Source organism: Sminthopsis crassicaudata, chromosome 5, assembly GCF_048593235.1.
Source record: "Sminthopsis crassicaudata isolate SCR6 chromosome 5, ASM4859323v1, whole genome shotgun sequence".
Taxonomy (NCBI): Eukaryota; Metazoa; Chordata; class Mammalia; order Dasyuromorphia; family Dasyuridae; genus Sminthopsis; species Sminthopsis crassicaudata.
Window position 1 is genome coordinate 312872626 of NC_133621.1, and position 12745 is coordinate 312885370.

The window sequence follows — 12745 nt, forward strand, 5'->3', positions numbered from 1 at the left end:
GTTTCATTGGCGGCCCTTAAAACTGACGGTTTGTGCTGCAGTTATGCCCCCAACGCTCAGTGCAAGCTCTTGGAACTCTCCGCCAGGCTTGTCAAATCAATGGTGGGACTATATGAGAAAATAGAGGGGTTAGATACATTTGGGGCCAGCAGCCTCCGTCAGCCTGATCCACCTGCTGGCTAGAAGCACGGAGGCTGCCAACCCCATCACTGCATCAAGTTTAACTTCAATTCGCTCCTGCTGTGCTCCCAGGCTTCAAGATCCTCGAGGAGCTTAAAGGGTGAACGAAGCCAGAGGACAGTGTTGGAGGTGATATTGAGACCTTGCCCTGGTGTCTTCCAACAGGTTTGAATAAGTCCTAAAACCTTCTGCCTTGGTTTCAGAGGATGGCCGAGATGGAGAGGTTTCCACCAGTACTGTAGACCATGCAGCACAGCTCCTTCGCACTGTTATCTGACACAGCGGAAGGTAAGATTCCTTTGCGGCAGCCCACTCACACCCACCAGGGTCCCCTCCAGCCGTCCTCTGCGGGGTACCCGACTCTGGTTCTTGAGCGGTTCTGTGCAAACCTTCGTCCTCAGTCACTGTTCTCTCTCCTCCCTTTTCTCTTAGTGTAGGGAATGGGCAGAAATGGATTTGGCCAAACGATCAAATATTCTCACTCATTGCACTTAAAAAAGAATAATGACTGACACCCTGAAGGAACTGGAAATGTTTACCCTGAAGAGGAGAGGACTCAGGGAAGCTGTGATGGCTGTGTATAAATGTCAACTATCTGTGTGCCATTTGTATAGGATAGATATATACACACCCATGTATGCTAGATCTATATGCTATTATACTATATATATATATATACATATATATATATATATATATATATATATACACCACCTGCATATTATAGATCTATATGCTATGTATATATTATATATGTATACCACCTGAATGATATAGATCTATATGCTATCTATATATTATATATGTATACCACCTGAATGTTATAGATCTATATGCTATGTATATATTATATATGTATACCACCTGAATGATATAGATCTATATGCTATCTATATATTATATATGTATACCACCTGCATATTATAGATCTATATGCTATCTACTTATTATATTGATATATACCACCTGCCTATTATAGATCTATATGCTATCTATATATTATATATGTATACCACCTGAATGTTATAGATCTATATGCTATCTACTTATTATATAGATATATACCACCTGCCTATTATAGATCTATATGCTATCTACTTATTATATAGATATATACCACCTGCCTATTATAGATCTATATGCTATTTACTTATTATATAGATATATACCACCTGCCTATTATAGATCTATATGCTATGTATATATTATATATGTATACCACCTGCCTATTATAGATCTATATGCTATGTATATATTATATATGTATACCACCTGCATATTATAGATCTATATGCTATCTACTTATTATATAGATATATACCACCTGCATATTATAGATCTATATGCTATCTATATATTATATATGTATACCACCTGAATGTTATAGATCTATATGCTATCTACTTATTATATAGATATATACCACCTGCATATTATAGAGCTATATGCTGTCTATATATAATTTTTACAAGCTATCTATATGCTACCTATCTCTATGCTATCTTTAAGTCTCTATGAGGATGAGATCATTCGGCCAGGCTCCTGGAATAGAAATAGAAACTCTGGGTACAAGTTGCAGAGTGGCAGATTTTGGTTCAAAGTAGAAAACTGTGACTTCGCATTGCCAGAGATCGTCAAGTCAAGACAAATGACCATTAGTCCAGGGTGTCGTAGAAGGACCCCATCCTCTCTCTTTACAGAACAGGAGACTGAGTGACTCCAGGCCACTTCAGTACAAGTTTCAGAGCCATGACCTCTGACTGCAGGCTCAGGAAGGCCCTTTCCACAATATCCTGCTGTCTCTCCGTGACGTGTTTGTATTCATCATCCCGTGGAAAATGAATCTCTGAGCTGGGGGTCTCTGGCCAAGTCGCCGTCCCCAAGGCTCAGTTGTTCATTGAGATGATACCGTCTGGGTCTAAAACCGTAAGACTTTCTCTGTGAAGGGGAGCCGGGCCAGCAAGCGGCCAGGGTCCTTTCATCTCCAGTGGGAAGCTGGGGCTGCCCAGGACTGTAGCAGAGGAAGCAGCTGGGCAGAGCCACAGTCAGACCTGGGAGAAGAGGGGAGCTCCAAGGTTCCAGCTAGAGACAGCCAAGAATGCCAAGCCAGAGGGGAATGATCCAGCCTCTGGGGCCCTGAGGCGAGGGCTCAGCATGCTGCAGCATCCCTTACTCCCTGGTCTGGTTAAGACCAGCTTAATTCAAAGAGCCCAGTTAAAGGGCTCCACCAGGTACTCATTCAGAGCCAGGGAAGGGAAATGGGGAGCTCATGGTTCCACTGGGAAGAGAAGAGATTCATCCATTAAATTATCAGAGAAAAAGAAAGGAAGGGATGGAACAAAAGGGAACTGAAGTTTTCTCCAGCTCCCAGGAAGGTTTGGTGCAGACAGTGGATGCTGAGGCAGGGCAGGAGGGAAAAAGGTTGTTCTGTTCCACGTCATTCAGTCAAATGCCATAAGTATTTATTAAGCACTTGCTATGTACTCTTTGTCTCCCAGCTCCCAGTGCAACTCAATGGCGGGTACTCAGGAAGATCCAAAGTTCAGGGAAGATCTCAGGTTTTGTCTGAATGAAATTCACCCTCTAAACAGGGGACGGGACACCAACATAGATGTCTAAGCTCAGCCTCAGGCGGCTCCTGTGGAAAATGAAGGGAGAGAGTCCCAGTGTTCTCTGTCTCTCTTCTTCCCATCTCTCATGGGTACTGGGCTCCCCACCTGTGGGCCCAACCCCCTGAAGAACTATCCCCCAAAACACCCATTTGGATCTTTATTAGCAACCGTGTCTGCCCCATCTTGGTGCCAGTAGGCTGCTACCCAGTGTTAATTGATCGACTGATTGATGTCCTTCAGTTTTTGATTTGGGAATGTGATTTCACAGATGTATGGAGCTCCCTGGTAAGAAAATTTCTTCTACCAAGCCTGGCCAATATTAGAATTTCACTTTATGGGAACAGCAGCGCGTGTTTGCATAGTGCTTGAAGGTTTGCTTCCCATCAACCCCATTCTGCATAGGGGGAAACTGAGGCAGCTAAGTGACTTACCCAGTCACACAGCTAGTAAAGGTCTGAAGAGCTTGGTCAGAGGTTCTGGGAGGAGGAGTGACTTGCCTAGAGTCACCCAAACAAAGAGGGGTGTTAGACCTGAGGAGACCCGGCTCTTCCTGACTGGGCTGGGCTGCCTCTCAGACATTTTACACAAGTAGATGGATGCCGGCCCTTAAGATCTGTCACTGGGTAGCATCAGGAACTCCAGTGGCCAATGGAAGTGACTCAGAAGTAAGTCCTAGGAAATCACCAGAGACTCAGAGAGATTGAGTGACCCACTTAAAACCACATAGCTAGTAAGAACCACAGGAAAAATGGGAATCCAAGGCTTTAGGATTTCAGGCTGAACATGACATTTCCTGCACCAAGCTGCCACTGTAGGGGACACTGATGGATGGAATCCCTATTCAAGTGTTACTAAATCCACAGGAGCCTTCTCCATTTACACATGAAAACATTTTTTTTTTTTTACATCTTTCCTTATGAATCATGTTGGGAGAGAAAAATCAGAACAAAAAGGAAAAACCACAAGAGAAAAGAAAAACAGAAGAAAAAGAAAAAAGTGAGCGTTGCATGTGTTGATTTACATTCAGTCTCCATAATCCTCTCTCTGATTGCAGATGGCATTTTCCATCCAAAGTTTATTGGCATTGCCTTGGATCACTGAACCACTGAGAAGAGCCAAGCCTTCCATAGTTGATCATGGCACAATTTTGCTGTTATTAAATACAATATTCTCCTGGTTCTACTTATTTTGCTCAGCATCAGTTCATGTAAATCTTTCCAGGCCTTTCTGAAGTCATTTTTTATAGAACAATAATGTTCTATTCCATTCCATTCATAAACCATAACTTCAGCCATTCCCCAACTGATGAGCATCTACTCATTTTCCAGTTTCTTTTCCAGAGCTGCTACATTTTTTGGTACATGTGGCTCCTTTCTCCTTTTTTATGACGTCTTTGGGATACAGACCCAGTTGAGACCCTGCTGGATCAAAGGGGATGCACAGTTTGATAGCCCTTTGGGCATGGTTCCAAATTGTTCTCCAGAATGTTTGAATCAGTTCACAACTCCACCAACAATGCTGTAGTGTCCATAAGTGCTATTGTTGTGGATCTGTAAAAGAAAAGGGTTAAGAGTGTGCACATTTTTAATAGGCATAGGGAAGAAGAAGGGAATGAGCATTTATTAAGTACTTACTATGTCCTGCTGAAACAAGTGCTCTTACAAATATGATCACCCTGGGAGACAGGGGCTGTTAAGATTCCCATTATACAGGTGGGGAAACTGAAGCAAACAGAATTTAAGTGACTTGCCCAGCTAGTAAGTGTCCGAGGCAACATTTGAATTGGAATATCCTGATGCAGACCTGGAACGCTCTCCACTGTACCACCTAGCTAGAGAAGGGTATGAGGACTTGGGCACAGCTTGAACAAAAGCTGGGAGGCAAGAGAATACAGAGCCTGAGCTGGGCCCAGATAACTTTCCTTTTGGAGGAGCACGGAGTGCTTAGAGTGGAGTAAGAAGTGAAGCTGGAGAGGTGGCCCCAACTTTGGAAAGCTTTGGATCCCAAGTAGCAGAGTCTGACATACATTCATTTGGGTTTGAGCAGGAGGGTGCAGCCGTAAGAGCCAGCCTGGTAGAGAAGGCAAGAGAGCCCCAGTTGGATGCTGGCAGTTCTGCATCCTCAGCCGGGCTCTGACACTTGCTGGCTCAGGGGCCAGGGCCTCCCCTCGGGGTGGGAGGGGGCCAAACCCAGGGTATGTTCAGGGGTCCAACAACCTTGCTGATGGCAGGCTAAGAGCCCGCATTCCTAGCAGACACCTGTATTCTGCTACAGCCAGAGTGGATTTAGAACAGACCTGGGAGAGCACGTCGACCTCAGAAATAGGCAAAAGCCCCAGATCTGGCTTGGTTGAAGAAAGTGATGGAAAAAATTATATAGGTCAGGCTGAAAGCGTGTCTTGCATTTTCAGAGAGCTGGTTGTTAAACACTTGTTAGCACACAAATGGATATATAGGCGGTACCATTTTCTGAAGCCAGAAGTAGGAGTAAACCTTGTTGACCACTGAGAGACTCTGGAGTCTCTTTCTCCCTCATTGTGTGTCTGTCGGTGCGTCTCTTTTGTGCGATGGCAGAAACTAGGCATGGACCCACATTTAGCACCACATCCTAAGATAAGATCAAAATGGGTCCAAGATTTAGGCATAAAGAACGAGATCATAAATAAATTCAAGGAACATAGGATGTTTTACCTCTCAGACTTGTGGAAGAGGAAGGAATTTGTGTCCAAAGGAGAACTAGAGACCATTATTGATCACAAAATAGAAGATTTTGATTACATCTCTCTTGTGCACACACATTTTCCTTCCCTTTTTCCCTCTCTTTTCTTCCCCCATTCTTCTTTCTCTCTCCCTTTCCTATCTTTCCTCCCTTCCTCTCTCTCCCTTTCCCCCTCCTCCCTCCCTGCTTTCTCCTTCTCTTTCCATTCCTTCCTCTTTCTCTTTTCCCCCTCTTCTTCCCTTCCTCTTTCCCCCTTCTCCTTCCCTTATTCTCTTTCCTTTCTTTCCTTTTTCTTCCCTCCCTCCCTCTCCCTTCTTTTCTTCTCTCCCTTCCCCTCTCTTTCCTTCCTCTCTCCCCTTCCCTCCTCCCCTTTTCTCTTCTCCCCTCTCTTTCTCCTGGCTCTTCCCCCCCCCCCCCCCCAGTCCAGGCCACATCCAGGCAGAGAAAAATCAGCAGCCCTCAGAGTCACTTGCATGTGAGCCATGGATCATTTGCATATGATTTAAATAACATGGCCTAAGCTTGCTGTCAGTTCCCTGGCAAGTTTCAAGTTAGAATAATTTACGGATTCCCTAGTGGTTTCCATTTTTAATAACTTGTCTCTTTTTGCCTGTTCCTATCCTAGCTAGCTGTGACCTGGAGCCTTCTTGCCCGCAGAGGAGACATGCGGAAGACAGTGACAGAGGCAGGTAATTGGAGGAGCCGCTGAAAACACTGTTTGCCCAGCTTGGCAACCGCTGGACTTGCCATCCTCGGGCCCTTCCGCCCCGACTCCCAGGAGCCACCCCTTGTGTTGAGATGCAGTTAGAGCTCATTTTGCCCTTTGCCCTTTATGTAATGCCGGCAGACCCCCGGAAGTAAGTGAAGCGACCGAATGACAATGGTCAGAGCAGGGAGGGACTTAGGAGGGAGAGGAGAGAATGCTCCAGTCCGTGGTTCAGGACTGAGGGACCTTAGAACAGACTCTTCGTCACACTTTTGAACTAGGGGGCCAGTTCCCTGTCCCTCAGATTGTTGGAGACTCTAGTAAAAACAAAAGCTCACGCTCCGTCTCCGCCCCTCAGCCCATTTGCCATAACCCGGCGGGCGTCCTCAGGGGCCGCATGTGGCCCCTGCCCTAGAACTTAAGACTTGGAAGTTGTCTGGAAGCCTGGAGGAGGGGGGTGTCAGAGCGGGGAGGTAGCAGCCCGAGCTGCAGGAGACGCCATGGGGGCAGCATCAGGCCCTTCTCCCACAGACAGATATAAGCCTGCTCTTCTCTACCCCGAAATCCGGCCCACGAGACGCCCTCCTCCTGGGCCCATTATGGTGAACGCTTTGGGATCCCACACAAGCCAGAACGGCTCGGCCAGACCTGGGCTCCTCTGGGAGCGTCGCGGAGCCGGTTCCGCTAAGTACGTCGTGGCTGCGCGTTCCCAGAGGGCTGACGGCCGCGCGGTATTTTAGCCGCGGGAGCTCGGGCGCCTCCCAAGGTGCGGAGGGCACGTTCCCCCCAGCCCCTTGGCGGAAGGACAGGTACACACTTGCGGTCCCACCTGACAGAAGAGGAAATCCTCAGGAAGCACATGCCCCAGCCAGTCACGGCTCATGGCTTCCTCAAGCTGTGCCCGGGCTGGCACGGAAGGGGAAGCCAGTGCAAGGGCCACCCTGGACCGGGGTGCGAGTGGAGACGGAGGGAGAAGCCCCCGGATGTGCTGAGGAGTTTGGAGGGTCTTGTAAAGGAGGAAACTGGGGTGAGCTGGCGGCGGGGAGCCCCAGAGAGGGCCCTGGACCCACTCCGTGAGTGGGGTCCTGGGGAGTCTGGAGAGGTCGGCCCTTGCGGGGGGCCGGGTCTGCCGGGGCAGGGGTGTCGTTAGGGCTGCGCTTGTGGGAGATCAGAGATGGGCAGAACCCCCCGGGGAGTGAGTAACGGCGCAGTGCCGGGCGCCGGGGCTCCGTCCCTCCGGGAGGGGCCGGCAGGGCCTGGAGGTCTGGCTGCCGCTGGGGCGGGGAGCCCGCATTCTCAAAGGTCGCCGCAGAGAATGAACCGCCAAGTCCGCCTTTGAGCTCAGTTACTTCTATGAGGGCAGGATGGGGGGATGGGAGGACGGCGGCGGGGAGGGGGGGGGGGTAGGGGGAGGGTCAGGCTGCCGCCTGCCAGGCTCAGCCCAAAGCTCAGGAAGGCCAGGAGGACTGAAGATGAGGAGGCTGGGGGGGGGGGGGAGCCGAGAGCACGACCGCCCCTCCCTGAAAGGCCCAGCCCCAGGATGGCCGCCGAGGCCGGGGAGGGTCCTGGGGCGCCCCCCTTTGGTGAGGGATGGAGAGGGAGGGGCTTCTCTTGGAGACGGTGGGCAGGGGGCGGTCAGAAAGCCTCTGTCCAGCCGAAGGGCAGGTCGGGATCTCGGGCAAGGTCTCTTCTGTCTCTGTTGCTCCCCCAGCTTCTGGCGGCTTTGGGGTGTCTGGGGGCCCCCACGCCAGCCGCTCGTTAAGTGCTGGGAGGGCTCCCTGGGACCTCAGCTCCGGGTCCTGATCCCCAGGGAAGGGGCCTCTGAGGAGCCAAAAGGAGAAACTGGGTCCCGGGAGGGGGTGTTCTCAGGTGGCCCAGGGGCGCGTGAGGGCCTGGGTCTGGGGGCAGTCCCCCCTCTCCCCGGGGGTCGGCCTGCGCTGGGGGGGGGACCTCGGGAGCAGGTGGCCGCGCAAGGTGAGGGTGACGGGGTGGGGGGCGGGCATGCGTGCACGCGCGCGTGTGTGTGTGTGTGTGTGTGTGTGTGTGTGTGTGTGTGTGTGTGTGTGTGTGTGTGTGTGTGTGTGTGTGTGTGTATGTGGGTACGCGCGCGCCCACCTTCTTTGAGAATGAACATTGATGCGGGCGGGGGCGCGCTCTCCGCCCAACGCGCCTGCGCTGTCACTCTCCCTCCAGGCCCGGATCCGGGAGGTGGAGTTGGGCGCGGGGCGGTCCGGGGCTGGAGCGGTTCCCCCCACACACACTGCGCCCCCCCCTCCCCCCCCCCCGCCTCCTGCTCCTCCCTTCACCCCCTGCGAGGCTCGCGGCCCCTTTAAGGAGCGGCGACGGGGGCGGAGCGAGGGCGGGGCGGCGGCTGCGCGGCGAGGGCCGGGCCGGGGCCGGAGCTGGAGGCCGCGGGGCGGGCGGACGGGCCAGGCTCATCGACCAGCCCGCTCAGACCCCGCTGGCACGCCGGGCCGGGGCCGGCCTGGGCAAGAGCGCGGAGGGCGGCGCGGGCGCGGCTGCTGCCTCGGCGGCTGCTGCTGCTGCTGTGCGGCTGCGGGCGGCGGCGGGGGGCGCGGGGCCGTGCGGGCGGCGGGAGGCTCGGCTCGGGGGCCCCCACCCCGCCTCCTCTGCCCCCCCACCCCCCGCCCGCCGCCGCCGCCGCCGCCGCCGCCGCCGCGCGTGAATGAAAGTTGGCTCCGATCTCTGCGCTGGGTAAGTGCGCGCCGCCCCACGCCGGGCCCTCTCTCCCGGCCCCTCCCACGCGGGCGCACACACGGCCCGGCAGCGCCCCGGAGCGGGCCTCGGAGTCTGGGGACGCCCCCACTCGCGTCCCTTCCTCAGCGGGGAGGGGTGGGGCAGCACCTGCGGGGGGGAGCACCTGCGGGGGGTGGGAGAGCACCTGCGGGGGGAGGGAGAGGGAGCACCTGCGCGGCGGTGGGGAGGCAGGACCCTTGGGCTCCCCAGCCCGGGCCGGGACCAGAGAGGGGCCCGGAGGCACCCCAGAGAGGTCTGGTCCAGTCTGCCGTCCGCAGGTCAGGCCAGGGACCAGTGACCAGTGGCCAGCAATGAGTAGGCGCCTGCTGTTTCCCGAACTGCCTCGGGGCAGGGGCTGAGGGGCGGGCTTCCTCCTGGTGGCGGGCTTTGCCTTGGGGAATGTAGGGCTTGGGGCGGTGGGGGAGGATTCTCCGGAGCTCGAGGGGCAGCCCCGAGGCAGGGCCTGGCGCGGAGGCCTGGGGGCTTGGGGGGCAGCCCCCATGGTCGGTGGGCACTCGTTAGGCCGGAGGCAGCAGGCGGGAGGGCAGGCGGAGGAGCCCAGGCCCCACGGCCCCTGGCTCTGCTGCCTTTGCATTCGTGTCCTGGTTCCCTCCTGTGTGAGAGGCGCGGGGAAGTCCTGTCACACAAAGGAGTCCGGGCAGGCTTCCCGAAAGAGGCGGCCTTTGGCGGGGCGGGCAGGAGCCCAGAGCCGAGGAGCTGGGATTTTTTTTTGGGGGGGGGGCACCACGAGGAAGAGGCGGCCTGTTCTCCCACTCATCCGAGTCATTCCCAGAAAAGTCCCCGGGCTTGGAGCGCAGCCTGGGGCCGAGGTGCGGGGCAAGGACGGCTCCCAGCCTCTGCCTCCCTCCCCCTCCCCTGCCCTCTCTAGGGGGGAGCCTGACCACAGAGCTGGGGGGGGGGACGGTTCCAGAGGCGGAGGCCGGCCTCCCAGGGAGCTGGGGGCAGAGCCAGGCCCGAGCTGTCCCCCGTCCGGAGTCCAGGGGCCGGGAGGCTCCCCGGGGAAACGAGGTCAGGCCGAGGGGGAGGGAGGCGGCCGAGGAGGCTCTGAGGAGCCCCGGCCCGGAGGGCCTTCCAGGGGCCCGTGCCCACGGGCTGGGAGATCAGAAAGCACCCTCAAGGTCAAATGGTCCAACGCTCCTAGTTACAGATGAGCAAACTGAGGCCCCGACGGGCCATGGGAGAGGGCCAAACGGGGAGCATGTGGGCCCCGGCTTGGGCTCACCCACTTTTAGTCATGATCCGGCCTCCCTTCCGAAGTGCTCCAACATCCGCCGGACTTTCCCCGGGACTTTGGGGGGCAAGGGGAGGGCGGGTGGGGGTGGGTGGAGAGGGGGAGGAGGCTGAGGCGGGACTCCGGTCCCTGAGAGCGTCTGCTCCCCCCTCATCTGGAGGCAGCACGGACTGTTGGACAGCTCTCCTCGTTCCCCTTCCTCCTCCTGGGGCGGGCTGGGGCAGCCCCCTCCCCCTGAGAAGTTCCGCTCCCTGCTTTCCGGCCCCTTGCCCGGCGGGGGCCTTCTCCTTGGGGCCTGGGACGCCGCCCATCGTCCAGCAGAGCTGCCCGCCTCTCCGCCACAAGCGGCCTCCATAAAGTCGGCGTTCGGTACGCGTCTCAGTGAGCAAAAATTGGCTTTCCCTGTTCCACTCCTCACCCCGGAAAGAAGGCAGACCTTGGCATAAATGCCCCCGGGCAAAGCAAGCCCAGGTCAGACCCATCAGCCCTTTGTCCGGAAGTCCGCCCGGGTTGAGCCCGCCGGGATTGGGGCGCAGTGAGAGTCCTTGTTGGGTTCTAAAAGGTTCCCCTGGTATAGTTCCCGCCACTCCCCGGGAGTCCCACGGACTCTTCCCTCTGTTTCTCTAAAGCTGGCCCCTCGCTGCATTCCCATCACAAGCACTAACTGCCCTGGGACTTCCCCCTTCCCCCTTTTCTGGTGTTTTTGCACATTAGATCACAAGCTCGCGGAGGGCAGGGACTCTCTTTAATATTTGTATCCCGGGCACTTGGCGCGGGACCTGGCGCGCCGTGGCTCCCGCTGCCTGCAGGAGAAAACGCAATTCCTTAATGCCTTCCCCAGCTTCTGCCACATTCCCTCCCTTAGCTCCCCTTTTATACAGTGAGGAAAGGGGCCTCCCTGTGTCATGGGCCGTTGAGCCGGCTCCGAAGGCCCTCCCCAGCCCTCCTCCTAGAGTTCTCTCCCTTAGCCTCAGCTCCGTTGCCTCCTTCCTCGGGCCCAGAATGTCTGGTGTTAGTCCGCAGGATCTGCGCCCTGTGACGCAGGGCTTGCCCCGGGGCTTCTCCATGGAGCAGTTCTTATTAGTCTGGGCCCTGAGGGTTTCTCATCCCCTTTGTGTGTGCACTGTGGATGGTGAGACCCCTTTCTTTCCCAGCGCCGGGAGTTTCTCTGAGGAATGCCCTGTTGTGTGAAAGGGGCGGACGGAGATCCGGGGAGGGGAGCTTGGCGTCTGCCGCATCCATCTCGGGGCGTGTGGCCTTAGGTTGGCGCATCGAAGCCTCCCGTGCTGCTGGCTGGAAGCTCGCGTTCTCCCCACGTTGTGCTTGCCTGGGGTCCGGAGAGGACGTTTGAGAGGAGAACGTACCGTGGATTTCCGGCCGCAGTGAGGATGGGGTACAGCGGCCTCCTTTTGGCCAGGGCAGCGTGGCATGGGGGAACGGAGCCCACTCCGAGTGCTGGGGTAACTCTGAGACTGGGAGAAGGGAAGGTGTGGGTGGGCTCGCCCTCCAGGCTGCTGCCCCAACGTTGCCGTAGCCTCCTTGTCATTATCTGGAGGGACACAGTGGTCCGTCCCTTTATGGGCCATGGGCGCCTGGGGCAGGGCCTGTCCCAGGGATATTTCTGACAGTTTGTTTGTTTGGAAAATGGGGGGAAGATTTTTTCCCTCTATTTCTCAGGGTTGTTGCGAAAGGCAGTGTTGTCCAGTGGGTAGGGCACTGACCCTGGAGCTTTGGGGGCAGTCCTGCTTCTGCCAGTTCCTGGCTGCGTGGCCCTGGGAAAGCTGCTTACCCACTCTGAATTGGTTTCTTTGTTTTGAAAGGGAGGGCAGACAATTCCTTAATGCCTTTCTTGGGAATCGTTGTGAGAATCAGTGCCAGTCGGGGTGAGCCCTTGGGGCAGGGCAGCCTCAGGAAATGCTGGGGGGGGGGTTCACTCGGTGCACCCCTGGGACACAGACAGTCCCTCCCTTCCCACCTGCCTTCTCTGTATCAGGGAGGGGCTGGCACCTCAGTGCCATTGTTAGGCTACCCCTGATGGCAGGCATGCTGGCATCTCAGCCCAGGAGATTGCCTGTCCTGGGGCTCAGGGACGAAAGCTGCGTGAGGGGAACCTCACGGACAATAGGCCAGAGGGGGCCTCCGTGCCATTGTTCCTGAGCTCTTCATTTTGCATTGAGGGAAACTGAGGCCCAGGGTCACGATCTGACTTACCCCATTCCACACAGTAGTAAGCTTCATACCACGCATGTATGGCACCCACCACACACACACACTCTCACACCATGCGTGCAGAGTTTTTGGACCCTGAACATACACTCTACAGGCCCCATTTTTCAGGCCCGGGGTCACACGGTAGTCGGTAGAGCCAGGCACTGAACCTGTGTCTGCCCATCCCTCCACGTGCCCCTCCCGGGTTCTTGCAGGGCCCAGGCCTTGAAGGCAAAACACTGAAGGGACATGACTCCACAGGGGCTATTGGGGCAGAATTGGGGCTCCTGGCCCCGTCAGCCTTCATCTCAT

General features: G+C 55.6%; 1 protein-coding gene across 2 annotated transcripts in view; it reads left to right on the top strand.

The window, feature by feature from the left end:
* Positions 1–356: 356 nt before the first annotated feature.
* Positions 357–12745, top strand: part of GRAMD4 (GRAM domain containing 4) — an 87080-nt gene continuing 74691 nt past the window's right edge. Inside the window, exons 1-2 of one of the 2 annotated variants that reach the window (XM_074272105.1) lie at positions 357–468; positions 6136–6199. In XM_074272105.1, coding sequence (XP_074128206.1) covers positions 426–468; positions 6136–6199 — 107 coding nt within the window. In that variant the 5' untranslated portion in view covers positions 357–425. Of the gene's footprint in view, positions 469–6135; positions 6200–8825; positions 8932–12745 lie in introns of those variants that run through there. The other variant, XM_074272106.1, reaches the window with a different exon arrangement.